The sequence below is a fragment of the Leuciscus leuciscus genome (genome assembly GCF_965113295.1).
Source record: "Leuciscus leuciscus genome assembly, chromosome: 19".
Taxonomy (NCBI): domain Eukaryota; kingdom Metazoa; phylum Chordata; class Actinopteri; order Cypriniformes; family Leuciscidae; genus Leuciscus; species Leuciscus leuciscus.
In genome coordinates, this window is record NC_138743.1 from 13,167,455 (window position 1) to 13,191,078 (window position 23,624).

General features: G+C 36.2%; 2 protein-coding genes and 1 long non-coding RNA gene across 6 annotated transcripts; 1 reads left to right on the top strand and 2 right to left on the bottom strand.

Annotated features, from left to right (window-relative positions):
• The first annotated feature begins 373 nt into the window (after positions 1 to 373).
• On the top strand, positions 374 to 8,489 carry stmn4 (stathmin-like 4). Of its 2 annotated transcripts, none has more exons than XM_082147620.1 (6): positions 374 to 521; positions 4,781 to 4,836; positions 5,729 to 5,824; positions 5,971 to 6,173; positions 6,251 to 6,442; positions 7,241 to 8,489. In XM_082147620.1, the coding sequence occupies exons 2-6, from the start codon at positions 4,824 to 4,826 to the stop codon at positions 7,298 to 7,300; spliced, it is 564 nt and encodes a 187-aa protein (XP_082003746.1). In that variant the 5' UTR covers positions 374 to 521; positions 4,781 to 4,823; the 3' UTR covers positions 7,301 to 8,489. The 2 variants fall into 2 exon arrangements, with proteins under 2 accessions (XP_082003746.1, XP_082003745.1); XM_082147619.1 differs by having other exon boundaries at positions 375 to 521; positions 5,968 to 6,173.
• LOC309481574 lies at positions 2,165 to 3,766 on the bottom strand. 3 transcript variants are annotated; one of them, XR_014200059.1, is made up of 5 exons: positions 3,712 to 3,766; positions 3,459 to 3,523; positions 3,308 to 3,366; positions 3,121 to 3,224; positions 2,165 to 2,910 (listed from the first exon to the last, which is right to left on the bottom strand). It is a non-coding gene; the product is annotated as an uncharacterized lncRNA (long non-coding RNA). The 3 variants fall into 3 exon arrangements; XR_014200060.1 differs by having other exon boundaries at positions 2,165 to 2,685; positions 2,757 to 2,910; positions 3,459 to 3,759; XR_014200061.1 differs by having other exon boundaries at positions 3,459 to 3,759.
• Positions 8,490 to 13,175: 4,686 nt separating the features above from the next.
• On the bottom strand, positions 13,176 to 23,544 carry mcm3 (minichromosome maintenance complex component 3). Its single transcript, XM_082148356.1, has 17 exons — positions 23,346 to 23,544; positions 23,050 to 23,162; positions 22,595 to 22,803; positions 22,375 to 22,505; positions 21,800 to 22,038; positions 21,571 to 21,679; positions 21,255 to 21,408; positions 20,133 to 20,264; positions 19,820 to 20,028; positions 19,409 to 19,583; positions 19,044 to 19,167; positions 18,385 to 18,535; positions 18,123 to 18,263; positions 15,272 to 15,384; positions 14,452 to 14,537; positions 14,073 to 14,157; positions 13,176 to 13,893 (listed from the first exon to the last, which is right to left on the bottom strand). Exons 1-17 carry the CDS (start codon positions 23,418 to 23,420, stop codon positions 13,695 to 13,697), a joined length of 2,445 nt encoding a protein of 814 aa, XP_082004482.1. The 5' UTR covers positions 23,421 to 23,544; the 3' UTR covers positions 13,176 to 13,694.
• Between the last annotated feature and the right edge of the window lie 80 nt (positions 23,545 to 23,624).

The following is a 23,624-nucleotide window of genomic DNA, read 5'->3' on the forward strand; positions in this document are numbered from 1 at the left end:
ATAATATAATATAACATTATATTATATTATATTATATTATATTATATTATATTATATTATATTATATTATATTATATTATATGAAAGAAATGAAACATTTGTTTTGTTATTGCTTTGGTTGTATTATTAATAATAATAATTATTGTTATTGTACTATATATTATAGTAATATTGTAAACTCTAATCTTTGTGTTCTGTCTCTTGTCATCTACAGTACGTGTTAGAAAGCACTTGTCTTCTATTTTGCATGGACACCTGCAGTAAGGCACAAAGAGTTAACACCGCCCCGCCCGTGCTTCTCTGTGATGGAGAAATGCTGGCCCACCGTGCTCTGCCACTCACCTCGGCCAATAGCAGCACTGGAAGATGATGTCATGCGATAGGAGGGGTGCCGCCGCTGATGCTGCTGAGCTCTTGTATCCGAGGAGCAGAAGAGAGTGAGGTGAAAAAGAGGATACAAGAGAAAGAGACAGAAGAGAGAGAGGGGGGAGACAGGGACAACACCTCATCAAGGAGAAAAGGTAAGTGTGGGCATCACAAAATCAAATGAGAGGCTGCATGTGCTCTGATGTTTTTTTGCGATTTGAACATTGATTACTAAAAAGAAAAAGGTTACCTTTGACTCAAAGATTCAAAGTGCCGCATCAGACGTCTAGTGGGAACTCAGTGTTCTTACAGCATGCTGTGTCTGCCATCAATAATGTATGCCGAGCAACTTTTATATGCATGAAAATTAATGTATTGGCAAATGTATCTGTATCTGTGTGTATAGATATGCACCAATGTGTTAAAGATGACATAATTCAAGGGTGCACTAGACTATGTCATTCAAAGGCAAGAGTCAGTAAACAGCCTTTCACACACATACACACTGACTGCAGTTTTTTAGGGTTGGATTTAGATTCATTTTGTTACTTATTGTGTTTTCTATTAATATAGTCATTTGAGAAATTATTTTTACTGTGTTTAGCCTGACATTATGCACGTATGCCATTTGGGGCAACAGATAACAATTATGTAAAGGAATCATGAATTTGTTTTGTAACGTTGATGTGAGAATATAATATATAATATTCAAAGTATAAACAGGTATCTGCTTCTGTAACAACTAATAAGCTGTAAATATACAGCTATACGTGCAGTAAGGGGCTGTTAATCCAAATGCTAATAAGTGTGTATAGACAAAAGTAGTTGTATGTATGAACAGGGCAGGGCAATGCTTCTCTCTCAGTGGTGTCTCTCCATAGGGGTCCATCCATGGCAGTTTTTCCTCATGATTATAGACTGAGACAGACATACACCACCACCCAGTGACCGCCCAGGCAACTATCTCTTTAGGTTTTAGAGCTCCCCAAGCTGAACAAAGCATCACTGTGTCCTTCCATCTAATACCTGGTATGAAATGTCATCTGGGCTGGCATCAGTTTGGGCATTTAAGATCATATCTGGTATTTTAGTTTTAGGATTTATGTAATGTTTAATGTTTGTAATGCTTTCTAAAATGGTCTTGTACTAAGTGGCAGCTTTCAGGCAGAGTAACAATACAGAGATTGTGCGTGACACTCCCTGCTGCCCCTCATCTAAATTCATGCTCCTCTTTCACCAAGTGTCCCACCACATCACAACAAGCGCCTTTTAGACACATCTCACAATGGATCTGCATTTGATTTCACATATTCTTCTTGAAAGTACGAGACATTAGTGTATTAATTAAATGGGATTTATTTGAGTTCTTTTATAATTCTGATGTTTCAGAACATTTACTTGAGGCCAGAGTGATTTATCCTTGTGCACTGTTAGACTTTTCAAGGGTTTTTTACAGTAACTTACTGGCAACACTGTTGCCAGTAAGTTACTGTAATTAAGAGTTACAGTACCAAACCGTATTTCAGTTTTGTGTAATACAGTGCATTACTGTAAAAACGAAGCTAATCAGTACAGTGCATTACTGTAAAAACTAAGCTAATCAGTACACTACTGTAATTATTTTTATTTGTACTAAATATAAATTAGATTTGATAATTTTATTTTTATCCTACATAAGTACTACTTTCATACAAACCAATTAGACAAAGTTATCACAAAATACCATTTTTTTATTTAAAACATTTCATATATATCACAAAATAAACATGCCAATGCTGGAAATGATGTGTGAATTTTTTACACATTAATGGGTAAGTTTAGAGACAACATTTTTTGTGTTAATTTTAACTCATTCATTGTGTTAATGATTTTAACAAAGTAAATATGTCAGAGAGGTTAGCACAAAGATGTGTAAACGTGTTAAATTAACACATTATGTGCTGTCCTTCACTGCAAACATTTTTGAAAACATACATAAAATCATAAACAAAACATTAGCATTTGACTAAATGAATGTAGAGTCATTGGTTGTTTAGCTTATACAAGTATTATAATGAAATATCAACCATTACATTCATAAAACTGCAGAATATAAATACATTAAGCATTCAAAAAGGAAATGTCCAAAACAGGACAAAACACAGTTCTTTTCACAATACAAGACACATAACCCCACCTTAAAAATAATTTCACTTATTTCCAAAAATGTGTTGGATTCATGTACACTGGTGGCCAAAAGAAGTATTTAAGTGGCGTAATGTTTTTGAAAGAAGTCTCTTTGATGCTCAAGAAACATTTATTATTATTATCAATGTCTGACTGTCTACTCCATCTTTTCTACAGCATAGGAGTAAAAGTCATCATCAAAATAATCTTTAAAAAGCCAACACAATGTTTTTGTCCACCTTTGTGAATAAATGAACTTCTCCAAAGATTGGTTCCTGTTCAGAACTTGATTGACAACATCAGAGTGTTCCCTGGTCTGTGTGCGTGTCCACAAACACAAATGTACTCAGTCCTTCAGAGGAGATCCCGGTTCCAAAACTATGAGTGAGAGTGAGAGAGAGAGAGAGAGAGAGAGAGAGAGAGAGAGAGAGAGTATTAGTGTCACATTATTTTTAACCTCCTTTTTTGTTAATTTTTATTATTATTTTCACAAAAACTTAAGAATATATATTTGTAAACAGCTTTTGTCAATAAATAGCATACAAAAGAACTAAATTAAATTATGCCAGATTAAATTTTAATACTTACAAATCCTAAATTCTGTCCAAAAATGCTGAGATGCATAGAAAGAAGTTGAACGACTGAAATAGATGATTTTAGCCCATTTCAGCTTGTCTGCAGTGAAGGGGTTCCTGTTTGAGACAAATACACAGTAAGAAACATGCAAGAAATCACTGTGTGATGATCGTTCTCCTTCCTACAGTAGTTAACCCACCTGTGCGCTGATATTAGGACCTTCCTAGTCAGGTGGAACTGCAATGGTAGAGTCGCTGGCTAATAAAATATAAAAATAATGCAAAAATATAAACTTAAGTTGTTTAGAATGCTAGATTTGGTCTTAGTGAGAGTTTTACTGCAGTGCTTACCTGGATACATTTAATCTGGTGAGACTGAACAAAGACAATGGTCCATCTTCTGATTGGTTCATTTGCTGTGTAATAAAGTTAGACATAATGCAAAGGTCACTTATTTGATATAAAGTTAGCCAATTTTATAGAGATTTTATAAGATATTGTTAGCTACCTAGTCTGCACCAGTGGCTCAAAAGCAATTTTCACATAGTGTATGCTAATCATTTCAGCAAACTTCTCAAAATATATCACAAATGGGCTGGCCTACCTCTGGAATCTTGCTAAGTCACTGGCGCGAATTGGCGCTTTGTTGCAGTTGCCTTTAAACACAAAAATGGAAGTAAATATTAAATTCCATAAAATAAAAAAAACTATAATATGGTATAGTTTGCAAACTAATGCTAAAACTATAAAGGTTCTCATCAGTAGGCCAACATTAAGATATAAACAGAATTTCACATTAGTTTATTCACATTTATTGTTAATGTAAACGCGTTGCTCGTTGGCATATTTTAACTCGACAATTCAATAATCTAACAATGTGTGTAAAATGAAACGTTAGCTCAGTTTACCATGGTAAAGTTCGTTACCGCCATGTTGACGACGAGTAACGTTAGGCTAACGTTAACGTTATAACATACGTTAAACTGGGCACAATCCTGTCAACATACACAGAATGTTTTTTTTTTTTTTTTTTTTTTTTACCTTGCTTGCTGATCTCTCTCTCTCTCTCGGTGAAGTGAATTCCGTCTCTTCCCCGGGCCAGACACGAACGTCGCGATCCAACAAAAGACAGACCCCATTACCTACACTGGATGTCTGTCTGACGCGACACGACAAATCCCAGACAGTGTAGTGATGCGCCGCGGCCGTTATATTTCAGACGTAGTCCGATACGAGTCCAAGCGCTCGCACTAGTTCTTACAAGGGATAAACAGGTTTGCATTTAAAGGTCCGGTCGCTTCAATGTGTCCAATATAGACAGCTTCTGGCTATTATAGCGTTGTAGACACGTGGTGTAAGGCAAAAATTAGGAAATAAAAAGCACGGTGGAATGGTGCCAGCCAGAGAGGCAGTTACGTCAAATACAGTGGTATACAGCAAATTTAAAAAATACAGTAAGTCTCTGTATGTGGTGTTAGACGTCACAGAAAATTCCCATGATGCAATTGGAATCACAGTTATTTACTGTAAAGAGAAATAGCAGTATAATACTGGGGGATTTAAAGTAAATAACTGTAGAAATTACAGAAAAGTCTAACAGTGTGGCCAGTAAACTAAAAACACACACTCGTTCCTAATCCTCTCTTTCTCTCTCTCTCTCTCTCTCTAAACAGGACAGAGCGAAGGGTTGTAAACGACACGCAATACTGCATAAACATGACCTTGGCAGGTAAGCCACAAAAAGTCAGCCCTGATTCTCAAACACCAAAGCCCACATTGTCAAAATCAATATTTTAAGGCACAGGGTATGATTTTTGTTCTGAAATGTTAACACAGGTGCTTGGTTTAAATGTTTTTACAGAAACTAGGAGAAACTGCTTTGTTTTAATACGTTTCAATTATTATGATTAACTAAATCAGAGTATCAGACATTAAAAAAAATGGCAATACAAACATTTTAGATTCGTTGATAATAAAAATGTAAATTTAGTTTGCCAAAGTTGTAGGCCTACACTTCAAAAAATATCATGCATATTTGAAGCAGGTTTAAATCTAAAAATATATATATTCTTTTTAAATTATGTAAAAATGTTCAATTTATTTTAAATAAACCTGTCTCCAAACAGGTTTCCCAAACGCTCCCTCAGACTCCCATTGGTCGAGCAGACCCCTAGTTCCGCCCCCCAAATCACGTGATTGGTTGGGTTTATCAGAGAGCCGTCTTCAGGGTTTCTTTTCTAACGCGCTAATGTTTGTAATTGCAAATGGACGAAAGAAAAAAGAATTCCATTGTTCTGTTTATATTACACCTATACATTTCACAAACGCTTTTATCCATAGCGACTTACATTGTGTTAAAGGTAGCCTACATTGAATACATTTTAGCAGTTCAAGCAATCCCTGGGAATGATGCTTTACTTTACCCTATGGTTAATTCAAAGTGAAATCTTTCAGGTAGCCTAGTTTATACATTTTATGTGCAATTGCTTACAGATGCTTTTAATGAGATTGTTTTGAAATGTGTACTTTTCTGTACCAATCAAGTATGATTTTGAAGAGAATGAAGGCTTTTGTTTATATTTACGAGGAATTTTATATTTACCTGACTTTTCCCCACACAGCATATCGAGACAAGGTGAAGGAGCTCCCTCTAGTGTCACTTCTGTGCTCCTGCATCAACTCAAACAATGCAGAAAATCCCACATACAAGGCTGAGGGTAAATATAAATAACAAAACATTACTCATCAGTGTTTCTATTTTATAAACACATCTCTACCACTAAAATGCAGTGAGCATAAATATAATGAAGACTTGATACATTTTGCTCACAATAAGTACTCTATGTGATCATTCTTAAAGAAGCAGTGGATCTCAACTGGTGTGTGATCAAAGATATGGAGGTCATTGAGCTGAACAAGCGTGCCTCGGGCCAGGCATTTGAGGTGATCCTGAAACCTCCCTCTTTTGACGGCGTGCCTGAGCTTAACACTTCCATGCCCCAGCGTAAGGACCCCTCACTGGAGGAGATCCAGAAGAAACTGGAAGCCGCTGAGGAGAGGCGGAAGGTTGGAATTTACACTCACATACCCAAACCATCACTCTCTTTGGTCTGATTTTGATGCTGAAACTGTATTCTCTCCAGTTTCAGGAGGCCGAGATGTTAAAACATCTTGCTGAGAAGAGGGAGCATGAGAGAGAGGTCATCCAGAAAGCATTTGAGGAGAACAACAACTTCATTAAGAATGCTAAAGAAAAGCTGGAGCAGAAGATGGAAGCCATCAAAGAGAACCGTGAGGCTTTGCTTGCAGCCATGCTGGAGAGACTACAGGAAAAGGTACAAACTAACTGACAAGGATGTAAAGTATACTTGAGTACTTCATTATATGTGAATGGCTGTTTACAACCCATTTTACTTTCATAATGAGACATATTTCATAGGGAAACAGGATATTCAACAAGAATAAAGGGACTTTAGGGCATGACTTTAAAGATTTGTTCTGAATGGAAAAGTATTTTATTGGTTTGTTTAGCTAAAAAGCTAAAACTAAGAACATTTTTACTTTTAAACACTTTTTTTTGTGTACCTTTATATGTGTAATTTTAAATGTATTTTCTACCATTCAAAAGCTTGGGATAGATATGTTTTTTATGTTAAGTATCTTATTCTCACCCAGACTGCATTTAAAAAAAATAAAAATAAAAATAAATAATAAATTATATATTATAGCCTATATTTTTTATTTTATTTTATATTATTAAAATTTAAATGAACTGTTTTCCATTTTAATACATTTTTAAATATCATTTATTCCTGTGATGGCAAAGCTGAATTTTCAGCAGCCATTACTTAGTCTTCAGTGTATAATTAGAATAATTCAGAAATATATTATATATATATATATATATATATATATATATGTGTGTGTGTGATGATAACACATTTTGTGTTTTCCTGGCCTTTGTGCTTCTGAGTCCCTTCCCAGTCTAACTATAGAATCAGTATGAATATTGCATTAGCATGGGGTGGAAAGTTTCTATACTTTGTTTATGTTGTTGTATTTTGCTTCACTCAGGCACACTAATAAATGCATCAACACAGATCAAGTAAGTTTTCTTTTGTGTGCCAATTTAGGACAAACACGCAGAGGAGGTGAGGAAGAACAAAGAGCTGAAAGAGGAGGCCTGCCGGTAGAGGAGCGCCTGCTGCGAGGACTGCTGTGGCTGTAGTCAAGGGGAAAAGATATGGAGATGAAACTGGTGAAGAGAAAATAAAACAAATGGTAGCCAATACATCTCAAAAAGGGGACATATTGGACATCGATAATGACAATTTGCTACACACCAAGCTTTTGTGGGGATTAACAACATCAAAGCTACTTAATGTTATTAAAAACAGAAAAAAATATTGTCTAGATGGCAATGCAAGGTGCACTAAAGGTATGTTGCTTGGTGGAGGACAGGAGGTTGCTTCAGAGCAGAAGAATGAATATACCAAACTGATCTTTTGAAATGACTTGGAAAGGAGGACAAGAAGTGAAATCTATGAAGAGATGCTTTTTATAACCTCTATATCCAGATGAATGTGTTAACTTAAACTACGTCTTAAAGTCATCCTTCACTAATGGAAATATCTCTTTACAGTCACAAAAGCATCTTTTTCCAAAACGTGCCATTTACTGAGGCTTCGGCTAAAGCTTTTTTAATTATCGTTTGATATTAATATTCAATAATCAATAGGGTTTCATAGAGCCTCAGGCATGCTTATACAATATGTATTATTAAGCATCAGTAATCAGATGGCTAGAGGTACAATATCTATCACATTTCCTGCTGTGTTGATGCAAGGTGAACATTTTATAAAATTAATATTAGATTATTAGAACATTCTGGATGCCTATAAAATCTGAAAGCTCATATTCCTCTCACATAATAAAAGTTGAGCACAGTGACACTTTAAGCACAACTCAGAAGCACATTTAGCTTTTTCATTCATTATTTATTATTTTGACGCTTATCAGTAGATAAACGCATAGTGGCATCTCAGAAAATGAAGAATGGAAGCACTCAGGTGTGAGAAAAAGATCCGGTTTGTATTTTGGAAATAGTTTGAAAGTTTTAGAAATGAATGGTGCACTTTGCTTTGGCATGCCACTGAGCTTTACCGTATAGTCTTGTTTCTTTTACTCGTTCTATACAAAGACAAAGGAGTTTGATGTTGGTACGCAGCATCAAAAAAGAGCCGTTGTATGTGCAATGATGAGAATTAATGTTAACCGAACTGATTTTGTGAGAAAATGGAACGTAAATGCTCACTGTGTTTGTAATTTCCAGATGACTAAATTCTCTAAACTATGTCAAATAAATGCTTCTCTTAACTAAAACGAAGGTTTGTTTAATGCATTCTAACATGTCTAATTCATACAATTATTGCACTGAAACAAACTATTACAAAGTGAAACTATCAAGAAAATCAATAAATGTTACAATAATATTTTATTAATCGAGATTACAATAAATACAAAGCAAAGTTTTCTGTACCTATAGGCAGATTAATACAACAATATAGCAGTACACAATTAAAAGTACAGTAAAGAACTAATTCTGAGGCACAACAATGGGTAAAACGCATGTACAGCCTAGACTAACAATGATAGTCTCCAGTTTAAGGGCGTATTGCGTGGCATTTTTGCTCTTCACTCTCCTCAGAACATTGATCTGGTAGTAGATGGGTTTAGACTCCAGTCCCAAGTCTTCCTCACCATCTTCAGTTATACAGCCTTTTTTTTCACATTTTGCCTCAGAGATTTTCTGTGGGATTCGTGAATCGTCAAAGGAAGTTCTGAATTGGAAGAAGAAACATTCACAGAACAGCCTTTTGTGTAATCAGTCAATCACAATCTACCTTCAAGTGAAATTCCCCAAAACTACTTCAAATCATTGCTACCATTCACATAACTGAGATTAAAATGAACAACAGTAATGATTGATCAGATCAAAGACTCACTCATATGTCCATGGTGACAAAGATCTGCTTGGAGACAGAGAGGCACTCACTGAGGTGAACAGAGATGAGTCCTGGACGACCAACGGTCCTTTCTTTTTACGTCCAGCACCTACATGTTTTGAATTTCCTTTTCTTTTACGCTTTTTCTCAGAAGAATCGCATTCTACACCTAATATAAGGGCAAGCAGGAAAAGCAGAAGCACAGCTCTGAAAACCTGAGGAGATGGAGACAAAGAGTAGAGTACTGCCGCGTGTTTCTTGGACTTTCTTGGTTTCTGTTTTGATATTGTTCATTTTACCCCAAAAAGCATTCAGCCCTTAACTATATGTGAATCTTAAAGATCCATTTTTTAGACTAACCTTAGACATCTAATGTTATGAGACATATACACACTCAAAAAACATTTATCGAGTAAAAGAAAAAGAAAACTAGAGCTTAATAAAACATTTTGTATAAATCTTAATGGACCAAGGGAATGTACCATTTCAGTTTATGTGATTCGTATTCATAAATTTAAAAAAAGAAAAGAAAATATGTTAAACTAAATGGTCCATTCCCTTATTCCATTAAGATTTATACTCGTTTAAAATTATTAATCCATAATATGAATAATATATAAGGATTATTAAATTCAGTTTGGTGGAATTTTACTATACAATTGAAATTCATAAATCTTAAAGAAAAAGCTTAGAAAATGTATATAGTTATTGAGTTGAATGTCAGTTAAGCATCTTTATTTACATAAATGAAGTGGTGCATATCCTAAGAACTAAACAAAACTAACGAAATTAACATTTTCTCACAACAAAATGTTGTCCTGCAGATCAAATTTCAAGTAGATATAATATCTAGATTATACTCTAAAATGAAAACAATCTCCTAAAACCGTTCTAGTCACTGGTAAAAAGAAAGAAAGAAAGAAAGAAAGAAAGAAAGAAAGAAAGAAAGAAAGAAAGAAAGAAAGAAAGAAAAAGGAAAAGGAAAAGGAAAAGGAAAAGGAAAAGAAAGAATAATTAGAGTTAAATGAATTGGTGTTAACTCACCAATGAGAGCTGCATCTTCAGAATACAAACTGCACTGAATCTGCTTCTGTTTATATGGGCTGGTGAGAAAGAGACAGAAACTTCCCGATCTTGACGTAGACAGAGAGACAAATGCAGAGTAGACAGTCATCTTCAGATCACTGAACTCCTTGACACATAGACCAACCTGCAATGCATTTCTTTTTCTGACATCAGTTCTTTTTTTTCTAGAAGAATCTCAAAGTGATAAATAAGTTCGATCAAAGGTAATCAAAAATTTGTCCGAATATTTTATGAAAAATTTGTCATTTAAATGAAGTAACCAACTACAATTTTCATCATGCAATTTGTAATCAGACTGAGAGACACGGGCACAACTCTCTGTGCCCTCCCACGCTCTCATGTCTCACCTACATACACATCAGTAGACTTATGAATAACAAATTTGTATACCAGCAGTGCATTGAGATGCACTTTATATGGGTCAACAGCTTTGACAGGATATGTCGATAATGTTCTAAAAGACAGGCTTTTGCTGATCATATGTGATAATGAGAGACAAAGTGACCCATATATATATATGAACTAATGCACTGCAAATACATGTTGATTGTGGCCATGCACATAAAAAACTTTTATAGCAAAACCTACGCTATGTGTGTCTTGGCTGTCTATTGAGAGGCCTGGGAAAACTTCGAATTTTATCATTTAAATCATCTTTTGTTGCACAGAATGACATCTTGCATCTAAAATCTGACAAAGAACTTTACTGTGTTTTAGGGTGAGCCTGAGTTAGGGTTTCACAAAGTACAACATGTTCCTGGATCGACATCTTTGTTGATCCTAGAACAACGTTCCACATAACCAGATTTGAGGGACAAGTTTACAGTTTGTCAAGTTTAGGATTACAACAAGGGTTAGGTGCTTCTACATCAGTTATTCACCCATCATTTCCCTCAGATTTTAGGGATAAGTTATGGGTAGGGATAGGACTACATTTTTAAAACAGCAATGTTGTTCCAGGATCAACCAAATATATTGACCCAGGAATATGCCTTTCTTGGCAAAACACATCGACTTCATCCACCTTTAATACATTAACACTTTACAATAATGTTCAATTTATTAACTTTAGTTAAAGGTATAGTTCAGTATATCTTCTTTTGTGTCATAAAGAAATTCATACAGGTTTAAAGCAACTCAAGGGTAGGTCAATTATGACATTTTTCATTTCATCATCTATCTTAATAACATGAATTAACAATGTACATCATTTCTTAATGTATTAATCTGGGTTAATGTTAATTTATAAATGCACTTGATTGGTGTCAGTAAAAAAAGTTATACTTTTATTCAGCAAGGACATTAAGTTGATCAAAAGTGACAGAGAAGACATTTCAAATGTTTCAAAATAATTCTATTTCAAATAAATGCTGTTCTTTTTAACTTTCTGTTCATCAAAGAATCCTGAAAAAAAATATCTATCAGTTTCCACAAAAACATTAAGCAGCACAACTCTTTTCAAAATTGATAAGAAATGTTTCTTGAGCTCCAAATCATCATATTAGAATGATTTCTGAAGGATCATGTGACACTGAAAACTGGAGTAATTATGCTGGAAATTCAGCCTTGCCATCACATGAATAAAGTACATTTTAAAATATATTAAAATAGTTATTTTAATTTCTAACAATATTTCACAATATTACGGTTTTTACTGTATATTTGGTCAAATAAATACAGCACGGGTGAGCATAAGAGACTTATTTCTAAAACATAAATAAATGCCAACTTCAAACTTCTGATTGGTGCACAGAAATAAACACGAACCAGTATTAATTAGTGCTGTGAAAGTATGGTTACTTCATGTTAGCTATTTCATTACCTAACATTAAGAGCATTTGATGTAAGGGCTCTCGTTGGAAAACCAGTGTAAAATTTGCCCCAGGTACACCAACTGATACTTGCAGCACTACACGATGCTCTTGCACTCTTCAACTAATTTCAATTTAGGTCACGGAAGTGCTGACTTGGTTCTTGAAACAGTACGTTCCAGCAGCCAACACTAGCATGACCACAAGCATATGATAACATCTCCTGAGTCATTCGAAGAAATTCAATTACAAGCAGATGAGAACAACAACAATGAAATGTTTAAAGTTGTATGGCATAAGAACAAGTTGCATAAATTCATTTTCGGTAACACTTTATTTTACAGTGTCCTTGTTACATTTGTTACATGTACTTGCCATAGCAATAACAGTAAATTATGCATCATTAAATGCTACTAACCCTTAACCAAATCCTAATCCTACCCTAACCCTATAATAAGTGCATGTAGTTAATCGTTATTACTTAGTACTTAAATATATAATTACATTGTTACAATTACACCTTAAAATATAGAGTAACCTCATTTTCTTACCCTGATTTCAAACCATATCATCTTTTCGTCCATAATGGAATTCAATGGGGTTTGGTTTTAAATGTTCTTCAAAATATTTTATTTGTCTGAATGAGAAGGTAAGTCATACAGGTTTGGAACGATCTGAGGGAGAGTAAACGATGACCAAATTTTCATTTTTGAGTGGTCTGTGCCTTTACAGTAGATCAGGAAACCATAATTCTGTTTACAATGTAATGAGAACATATTTTATTGCAACCATTGCTAGGGTTTCTCCAGCTCCCATGCAAAAAAAAAAATCACCAGTTCTGGGGAACCGGGAAGCTGGACAGCAATAAGATGCATCTCTGCATGCTCAAGTAGAAAGGTTTATAAATGAGGAGCTGCACTTTGCATTTAAATCATCATTTGCTCTACATCTATGAGACAATCCAGTCATAATGGTACAGACACTGAAAGGGCAATGTGGCAAACAGTAGAAGACTTGGAATGTCTGAAGCATGACTAGCTTGAGGTTATGTGGCTTTCTGGTGTTACGCAAAAGAGCAGAGATTCATGAAATGCTAGATCTGGATCTGTAGTCTATTTGTACATTAAGTATATTGTAGAAAAATACAGTCAACGAGAGAACAAAAGTGAGATATTCGTTTTTCTTTTTATTGACGGAGGCAATAGACAGAAGACAAATATTGGGATGGGAAGGGGGGATGGGTTCGAGATATGGTAAAGACTGGATTGAAAACTGCATCTCCAGCTTGTGTTTTGTCATTATTCTGACACTTTTTTTTTTTTTTTTTCAGTGATGTCAAACTTATCTTTTTAACAATAAATCATTATTTACAAGTTGTCACAAAAAAAAAAACTGGTCCAAGCTAAACCAACAGAGAAAACACATTTCTGTAGAACATTAACCAAGTCTATAACGGTGGTAAACATGAAACAAATGCATGTTTTAAAAAAAATTCTTGGCAAGAATAAAATAGTTGTTTTTTAAATGCATATGTACGCATCTACAAGCAAGGAAAAATGTACAATATGATGTTTGAGATCATATTTTTTTTTTGTTTAAATGCATGTATGCATGTAAAAGAATTAGAAAATGAACATTGCACACATATTGCAAATCTTCTGAAACAGATTAACCAGAAAACACATTTATATAAGGAAGATGATGTCATCAGCCACCATAACCTGGTTGTCGTCCTGCATGCGGGCGAGAGCGGCACGGACCTCGGTTTCATTAAACGGTGATGGGCAGCTCTTGTTGATGCTCTCCATTAGAGCGATCATGCCCACTGACTGAGCATGAGCGGAGCGGAACACCTCCAGCAATGCGGTTTTGAACTCCTTCAACCTACAGCAAACACACACATTGTGCATCAGACAAACGGCATCTGAAACAATCAGCAGACCTGCCAGCGAGTTTCTGTTTAGAACTCAGTCAGAAACAATACTTCAAAAAGAACGTGTCAGCACTTTGAAAACGCTGAGTGTGATACAGAAAATTTCAGCAGACAAATCCTGAACGCCTACCTGTCATCAGACAACTCCGTGTGACCATTTTGATCAGGTGTATCCGTTGGCTCCTCACCCTGCCTGGCAGGAGCTGGGGACTGAACTGAGGGGACAAAATATATTATTAATCATTTGTGCATTTTATATGCAGAAATCTTTTTGAAATCTTTTATATATTTAACTTACAAATATTTTTAAGCTTAAAAATAAAGTTATATATAAAAATAAAAAAAGATCTATGATTAATTTATCCCAATTTAACTTATATTTTAAAACATTTGTTTGTTTTTTGTTTAAAATATATTTCTTTTTTTAATAATGTGAGATATTTATTTTAGGATTAATTTAATTTATTTATTATAATATGTATAAAATGCCTGTTGTTGGTTTTTCTTACTTTGTGGTATGTCAGTCTCAGTATCAAAGTCATAAGGGTCATATGACTCACTGCCCTGAGATGGTCTGCGCTCAGAATGGCGCCTCCTACAGGACAAAAAAAAAGGGTTAGGGTTAGAAATTGTTAGCCTGGTAATACCAAACTCTGCTACTTCGCTTTGCTTCATAGACAGAGTCTGGCATGGCATAATTGAAAAGCGTTTTCTTTCTCGCGGGGGGGCGCTTGTCTTGTCGGTTACCCGTAAGCCAATCACATAACGTTTGGTTATGGCGTGTGTTATGCTCATGCTCAGCCGCATCGAACTTCCACTGTAAACACATGTATGATGCGAAAACAAAACCATCGAGCGAAATACCGGAGTGAACATGGCTGTGAACGACTTCTGCAGATTATTGAAGTAAATCTACGCATCCACGGTACAATCAGCGTCTACGTCACGGCACTCAGCCCGCCCTCTGTTCGTTGATTGGCCTGCTGTTTTCAGGCCGGAGGAAAACGGAAAGCTATGACGCTGTCTCAGACTGAGTACAGAAGCGAAATGAAATTGAGCGGAAGTACGAAGTCTGACGTAGTCAGGCTAAGAAATTGTTACAAAACACTGTAAACTAACATTTTATAAAGGAATCATTACACACCTGCTGATTTTAATAATGAATACACCGCTGTTTGGAATCAGTACGATTTTTTTAAAAGAAATCAAGTGGCAGTAAAGACATTTATAATGTAACATTAAAAAAAGAACGTACCAACCCCAGACTATTTATAGCTTGGAAAATTCATAAAAATCGACTTTGTCATGCTATTGTGAATAACACTAGACCTTTTTCTCTGTGGTTGAGGTGTTTCTTGTGCTTCATTCTCATCTTCCTCCTCATCCTCTGAGTCTGCGTCCTGCCCCCCATTTCTAGAGCGTTTACGTTCCTTCTCCAAAACCTGAGGAATGGGAAATGAGGGTAAAAGATATTCATTTAATTGATAGGAAATTTCCAATGGATTTAAATCAGCCACTGATGAAAGAACTATAATAAAAAGTAAAAACTCATATCTTAAAACACCAATGTAAACAAACAAATGTCAGGGCTCGAAAAATTTCAAAATCTCTGGTAGCCCTTCGGGCAGGCACTCTTCAGATTTTGGTAGCCCGAAATGAATTTTACTAGCCCAGATAAAAAGACAATTTTCAATGTAGAAAATTGGTTAGGAGTCAAAACAATGAATCAAAAACTTTTTCAAAACACAAAATATCAACAAATATGCATCTGGTTCTGACTGAACTGAAATGTGTGTGACAAGTATGGAACATGAATCAGTCTGTATCTGTGGCTCAGCCCCCAATGAGGGTATGATACTTTTTTTTTTTTAAAGTAACACTTTAGTTTAGGGTCTAATACTCACTCATACTCAGTCAGGGGGGTTCGAGAATTTTTTTATTTCTCTGATCTACATATGTGCATTTTAAGATGTTTTGAAGGCCAAAAAAAATGGATAACAATAGCTTTAAAACCATGTAAGTGGGCAGCTGATTATTTTTCTCTCCTCATCAGCATCACACTCCTATTCTCTTTGTCTTCCCCTCCTAAAGCTGAGCTTTGACTGATATAGGCTTTTCATTTTTGTCTGTCAGTGAAGTAAACATAGGGTCATCTGATAGGTTGATTTATGAATCATTTTCTCAGACGCATTAATTTACTGAAAGCTACTAGGAAAGCTAGGTAGCCTAAGTTTATTAAATTCATTCACAGTATGTACACATTCATTATTGATCTTATTCCTAAGGGCCGTAGACAGGGCTTTATAATCAAAGAGGTCCTGCATTTAAGGTTATTAGGGGGTTCAATTTTTCATTTTTTTGTCCATTTCAAGACATTTTAAGGCCAAAAAAAGGATAAGAAATAGCTTTAAAACAACGTCAGTGGGCAGTAGATTATTTGTCAATACCTGCTCTCACTTCTTATCCATCACTTTCTTTTTCTCTCAGTCTCCTCATCTTGCCCTGTCTCTTCCCCTCCTAAAGCTGAACTTTAATTTACTGAAGGCTACAAATTCAATATATTAATTCTCAATATGTACACATTCATTATTAATCTTGTGCCCAACATGAAAACGGCTTTGTTAATGCTCTGTTAAAGTCCCCTCACAATGACACCAAACTAATTATTAGTCACGTTACATAGGCCTATTTTCAGTTCAAAATGGCGAAATTCGACAAAAGTATATTCGTTTGTCTGATCATTTTTGTCATTCGTTTCACATTTATGACCTAAAAAACTGTCAAATATGAAATGTTTAGTTTACTTACATCTTATCTCGCAGTCGCTCTGCTCAAATTCGCGCTCAGAAGCTTCTGTGTATATAAAGCCCGCCTACTTTGATTTGATTGGTCATCTCAAATATTCTGACATTGAAAGACCAATGAGACTCAGATGAACACACACACACACACACACACACACACACACCCTGTCCTCTGTTTCTGACGTGCGCTCTGCTCGGAGCCACTGCGGATTGAAGATGAAGAACGCGCTGAATCTGATTATAACAAGACTTAAGCGAACAGTATTTCAGATAGCCCGTTGGGCAGGCCGGTTATACATTTTGGTAGCCCGAATCGAAAACAATATAGCCCCGGGACGTCGGGCAGGCGATTTTGCGAGCCCTGAATGTGACTAATGAGCTATAAGCAGAGGTGGACGAAGTACACAACTTCCTTACTTGAGTGAAAGTACAGATACTACTGGTCAAATATTACTCCGTTACAAGTAAAAGTTGTAAAGACCTATTTTTACTTAAGTAAAAGTACAGAAGTACTCGTTTTTAAAAGTACTTAAGTATCAAAAGTAAAAAGTAAATGTCAATGCATTGTTTTATTATTGTTGCATTGTTGTGTGTAATACTTACAGTACCTTATGCCTCTGAATCTATGCCTGCACTTATATTAATATCACATTTATTTCTAGAACACAGTTCCAGTAGTGGGATTGAATGTGAGATTGAATAAGTGCTCTCAATAACGTCCACAATGGTTTCAGACACCCAAATGGCTGTTCCCTCAAATATTGCCCTATTTAAAGTTTTTTGGCTTTTAGTATGAATATGTTAGCCTTACTGTTATCTATAAGCTAGTGTGCTCCAAAAAAGTGACAAAATTCGCATTTAGAAAACCAAACCCAACGTTGAAAATGAAAATCAGGTTTATGTCAGAATCCAATGTCAGATTGACGTTGATCTCCAACATTGGACAGACGTTGTATTGGGGTTGAAAATTAAAATCGGGTTGACGTCAGAAACCAACATCAGTCGGGTTCTGACGTCAACCCGACTTTTATTTTCAATCAATATCCAACGTCAATCTGACGTCGGGTTCTGATGTCAATCAGATGCAGGGTTCTGACGTCAACCCGACTTTCATTTTCAACCAAAATGCAACCCCTGCAACCAAAATCATCCATTGACTGATGTTACTTCCTACTCAAGGATCTGACAAAATTGTAGTGGAGTAAAAAGTACGATATTTGTCTTTCAAATGTAGTGAAGTTAAAGTAAAAAGTTTCCAGAAAAAATAATACTCAAGTAAAGTACAGATACTCAAAAGGTGTACTTAAGTACTGTACTCAAGTAAATGTACTTTGTTACTGTCCACCTCTGGCTATAAGCTATATTAACAAACAAACCTTCTTGAAATAGGCAAACTGCACAAGCTCCACAGCAATTTCTGCGTCCAACAGTTCCACAACTTTGCTCATGCGAGCTTTGGCGTGAGCTGTAGAAAGACGGATCAATGTCTCCAGGGTTCTGGCGGTGACCGGTGATGTCTGAGGGACAAAACACAGCATAAATTCTTCAAATGAGTTATCTTACAGCATAAGAACTTCATTTACTAATACCTGACCAGCAAAACCACTCAGACTAGCTTGAAAATGTGTCTGTATTTACCCGTGCAATGTCAGAGCCGAGCTGCTCCTGGTTGCGCAGTCTCGAGTACTCCTCTGCAATGTGATTGGCTGCATCTTGAGTCAGAACAGGAGAAAGAGCCTTGGCAACGTGGATGTACTTCCTCATGAACGCTTTACTCAACACTCTGTCCCTGAAAAACACAATAAACATTTAGCTGTATAATAATGGGGTGTTCATATTCTTTTGAGCTTTCTATTCATCCAAAAAGTATGAAAAAATGTATCACGGTTTTCACAAAAATATTAAGCAGCACAACAGTGAAAAAAAAAACCCTGGAGTAGACTGGAGTAATGATGCTGAAATCATTAAATAAATAGCATTTTAAAATGTATTAAAATAAAAATTTATTTAAATTGTAATAATATTCCACAACATTACTGTTTCTGCTGTATTTATGATCAAATAAATGCCACCTAGGTGAGCATAAGAGTCTTCTTTCAAAAACATTTAAACAATCTTACCAACCCTACACTTTTGAACGGTAGGGTAAAAGTATCTTAGAAAAGCAAAACATGGCAACCCTATTCAAATATCAAATCATTATTGAAGGCACATCAATAATGTGAGCTGAATTAGCATTAGTGATTTGCATTAGAGAAAAAAAAAAAAAAAGAGAGAAAAGAAACGCCACTTCATACTTTTTTTTGCTGCCATGGAGAAGTGGATTGTGTTTCTCATACACTTGTAGTTCCTCTTCTTCCTCCTGAACTGCATTAGGGTCTTCAGTGGCCAATGCATCGATCGTACCACCAAGAGCTAAAGCTGAAACACACAAACACACGCGAGTTAAATAAACACTACAACACAATACTTTCAAAATTCTTTCCTAATATAGAATATATAAAAAAAAATGACACAGACAAATCTGAAGTGTGAAGCTTTTGATGTTAAAATAATTGCTCCTATTCCATCTTTATCTAACTCTTTTTGGTGTAAGTGACACAAACAGAAGTGACACTTAACACGAAATATATAGCATAAAATGCTATCTATCAGCTTGTACCTGCTCCTTCCTGCTCATGGGGATCCCTGTAGCGGTGAATGCGCAAGACGTGGTCGGATACCTCACGGTCCTGCTCTGGGTCCATCTGATCCAGCATGATGAAGAGCAAATCAAAACGAGACAGCAGCGAGTCCTGCAGCCCGATGTTCTCCATGGGGGTCTTATACTGATTATACTGCAGATGAAGAGAGACAAAATCATAAACATGAAATACTAGGAAAAGAAAACACGACTAAAGTGTCGGCCCAGATCCGGCCCACATCTGGTACGTGTGGAATCCGACACTGTGTTGATGCCTGGGTGATATCTTGAACTACACTGGATATTTATCAAGAATAACATTATGAAATTATGCACAGATACGGATTACTCACAGATTCAGATTTTACAAACACCAATTGAAGCACTTACTCTGCCATAGACGGGGTTGGCAGCTGCCAGGACGCTGCAGCGGGCATTGAGTCGAGCATGGATGCCTGCCTTGGCGATGGTGACGCGGCCCTGTTCCATGACCTCATGGATAGCAGTCCGATCCATATCTGACATTTTGTCAAACTCATCAATGCAGACCACCCCGCGATCCCCCAAAACCATGGCACCAGCCTCGAGACGACGCTCACCTGAGGGACAGACACAACTTAATATTAAAAGAACAAACAAGAGCAAACTTGTTATTAATGAACCTATGGTTTCTTGGCTTGATGGTGTGTGTGAAACGCAGTACCTGTCTCTTGGTCAGTGGTGACGGCTGCAGTCAGACCTACACCTGATGAGCCTCGGCCTGTGGTGGCAATGGCACGAGGCGCAGTGTGCAGAACGTACCGGAGCAGCTGAGACTTGGCCACTGACGGGTCACCTAAGAAATAGAGAGATTTATGCAGAATTGAAACACATCTTATGCGTTCATTTACTAAGTATTTTGGCTAAATTGATTATGTTTGAAGCTGCCAATAAGAGTATAATCCTCTCGATTTTTTTTACAATAAATACTTTTTTAAAATCCATTCTGCAGGTTTTTCCGCAAAATCAGTTCAGATATTATTAAGAAGACATTCACATTTGTCTTAATCATTTATTTAAAAAAATTAAATCCAGGAAACTGCTAAATGGCGGCATCTGGTGGATCTGTAAAAAACAGCGCCCAAAACCAGCATTGAAGAACTGCAAGTTCAACAGAAAACAGGTCAAAACAAAGCATCGAAACGTTTTAGTTTATATTAATACAAAGTTGCTTTGTAACCTGAACCTATTACATATCATACATGTATTGTTACATATAATAATGTTTAAAAGACATTAAACATATCAATTGTTCTCTAAAGAAAAGATTTTTAAAAAATCTATGCTATGGGAATCATAAAAAATTTCATAGAAAAATGGGGTTTAAAAAGCGCAATTTAATAATAATAATAAATGTTGTTATTATTCTATAAAAATAGTATAATTAATATGATTATTATAATAAATATAAATAATATATTTAAAATATTAATTACAATGACATTGTTGTCTTTATTTTATCATGCTTACTATTTCTCCCACAGAATATGAATGGGTCTTATAGGAAGGGGCAACTCACAAGTTTGGGGCAAAAAGTTTGAAACGCTTGGTCTAGATCCTCCGTATGTTTTCAACTTAAAACTATTACATATCATATATGTATTGTTACTTATAAAGTTTATATGATATAAAAAAATTATATCAATAGATGTCTACAGAAAATGGCCCCCAAAAAAAAGCAGATTTCATCTGAGTTTACTTGCGATTTATATAGTTACAAAAAAGTAGTTCTCGATTTATATACAAAATTTGCTCATTATCTGTGCAAATCTAAGCAGGCCAATACCTATGAGAAGTAAGTTGATGTCTCCTCTAATGCGAGAGCCGTTCTCCAAAACCTTCTCCACCCCTCCTAGAAGCATACACAGGATGGCCTTCTTTATGTACTCGTGACCGTGAATACTGGGGGCCAGTGATCGAGCCAACTGATCAAACAAGTTCTAAAGGAGAAGAAAGACGAATAAGGCATTCATATTAGGAGAACATACACATGTAATAACTTAATAAAGTTCACTTCACAAAAATGTGCCTAAAACTTGAATGCAATCCAACTAGTTAAATTCAGCTGACACTTCCATTCAGAAACACTTCCATCCTCTTACCTTTGAGCGAGATCTGCAGAAGCTCTTGATCTTGGCTACATCATCTGCAGAGAAGTAGTGAGTGACTTCTTTACTCATCTGTTTGACGTGGCAGGCGATCATGATGGTCCTGAACAAACACACATGGGGAACAAGATATATTAAGGCTTTGACATAAATAGTATTATTAATAATAGTAATGCTAAAATAATATGCCAAAACAATTGAACCGCAGCTGGTGCAGCTGTACCTGAAGGTGCCCGAGGTAAAGCCGCCCTTCTTGCCGGGCAGGCAGCGGTAGGTCCCGATCACCTGCGTGCGGTCCCCTGGCTTTACACAGTCCACCAGGTCATTGTCCAGGATGATGTCCACAGAGCGGGGCAGCTGACCGGCAGGGGCTTTCTCTGGCATCTCCTGCACTGTGATGGTCTGATGGTCCTTATAGATAGACAGACCAAACTCAGTCTCCAGTGGATTGTTCTCCTCGTCCTGAATGGATCAAATATAGACACAGAGCATTAATAATAATTATTATTACTGTTGCTGTTGTTATTAAAACAATTTGACACTGAGAGAAATAGTAAGTGTGGTATTAACAATTTCAAATTATTTTAGTATTAATAATATTAATAATTACTATTGTTATTACTATGTAATAATAATAATGTTATTATTACTTAAATAATTTGACATTGTTGTCTTTATAATATCATACTATTTATCTCACAGAATCCCTTCGCATGGTGATTCTCAATCATATTCTGGTCTCAATATCTTTGCACAATTCCACTAATCTAAGTTGTGAGATGGGACAAATCATAGTACCTTGGTGGGGTAAATGGCACTTGAAGGGAAGGCTTCCAGAGAGGTCATGTCTGTGTATTTGCGCTCCATAGTCTTCTTAGTGGCTGGGCAGTAGTGCACACTGCGTACTACTTTGGGACGAACCAAGGAGCCTGTGAATACAGACAATCTGATCAATTCACTGTCCATGACATGCAAAATATCAAATCTTTAAAATGCACATAAAAAGGCTTGGACTTACATTTAGTGACAATGCCCTCCAAACACACCATGCTACCCAGCAGACGAGAGGTCAAGGTTCGAGGGGAGACGTGTTTGCTGCCGAAGCTGCCCTCCAGACCTACGAAGAACTCTTCGTGTTGCTTGGCGTAAGTGGCATCTATTGAAGCCACCAGATCTTTCAGGGCACGCTGGAATGCCACGAGCTCTTCAAAAGCATTGTTCAGCAACCTGAGGACCAGAGGTTGTTCATTTCAATTAAAACTTTGTCACACTTTACATTATAATGTTAAACTGTATTTTCAGTGCAATTTAATACGGAATACATATATTTATAGTTAACATGCATGACAATTCTGTATATTTATATATACTGTAAAGTAGGCCTAGTTCAATTATGCATGTGTACACTGTAAAGTGTAAGTGAGAGGGAAATGTAAAAAAAAAGAAAAAAAAGAAAAAAAAGGTTAAACACACTTGGCTGCTCGCTTTTCGTTGCGGCGGCGCAGGTCGTTGAGGTTCACAATGAGCCTGGATTTGTTTTCGCTGATCATCTGTCGTACTTTGCTCTGATAGATGCCCTGGTCTTGCTGAAAAAGGTAAAAGCCCAAGAAAAAGTTGTCAACAAACAAAACGTGAGCAAAAATACCCACGAAAAAAAGTTTAAAGTAAGTTACATTATGGTTTATGAGAGTAGGCCTTTGTTCCTATAAGACACATTAACTTCAATAGTATAACATGTAATAAGTATATAATACATGCGTTATGCTTACATCATCGTCAAGAAAATCCAGATAATCCCTTTGCGCCTCTCTCAGTTCCTGGTCGTCCAAAACTTCAGCAGCCATTTTTGTATATAGCTTCTAAAAATGTTAAGAAATACTCAGTGCAGAACACCTCGTGTCGATCGCAGCACTGTTGTGTGTCTTTTCGCGCCAACAGGCTTCTCTCGCTGTGGAATCCGACCGCTGATTGGTCAAAACACCAGTGACTTATTACCATATTCTGTCTTTTGGGTTGCGGCGTCCAATCAAATCCATAGCGTGAAGATT

What these genes read in the sequence shown, in the direction of transcription:
- stmn4 (XM_082147619.1), top strand. An exon ending in CCGCTGAGGAGAGGCGGAAG is followed by an intron (nt 6,174 to 6,250) that starts GTTGGAATTTAC and finishes TATTCTCTCCAG; the next exon opens with TTTCAGGAGGCCGAGATGTT. An exon ending in TGGAGAGACTACAGGAAAAG is followed by an intron (nt 6,443 to 7,240) that starts GTACAAACTAAC and finishes GTGCCAATTTAG; the next exon opens with GACAAACACGCAGAGGAGGT.
- mcm3 (XM_082148356.1), bottom strand. Translation starts at nt 23,420, where the DNA reads ATGGCTGCTGAAGTTTTGGACGACCAGGAACTGAGAGAGGCGCAAAGG. An exon ending in AACGAAAAGCGAGCAGCCAA is followed by an intron (nt 22,804 to 23,049) that starts GTGTGTTTAACC and finishes TCTGGTCCTCAG; the next exon opens with GTTGCTGAACAATGCTTTTG. An exon ending in TCGGCTCTGACATTGCACGG is followed by an intron (nt 18,264 to 18,384) that starts GTAAATACAGAC and finishes TTTGTCCCTCAG; the next exon opens with ACATCACCGGTCACCGCCAG.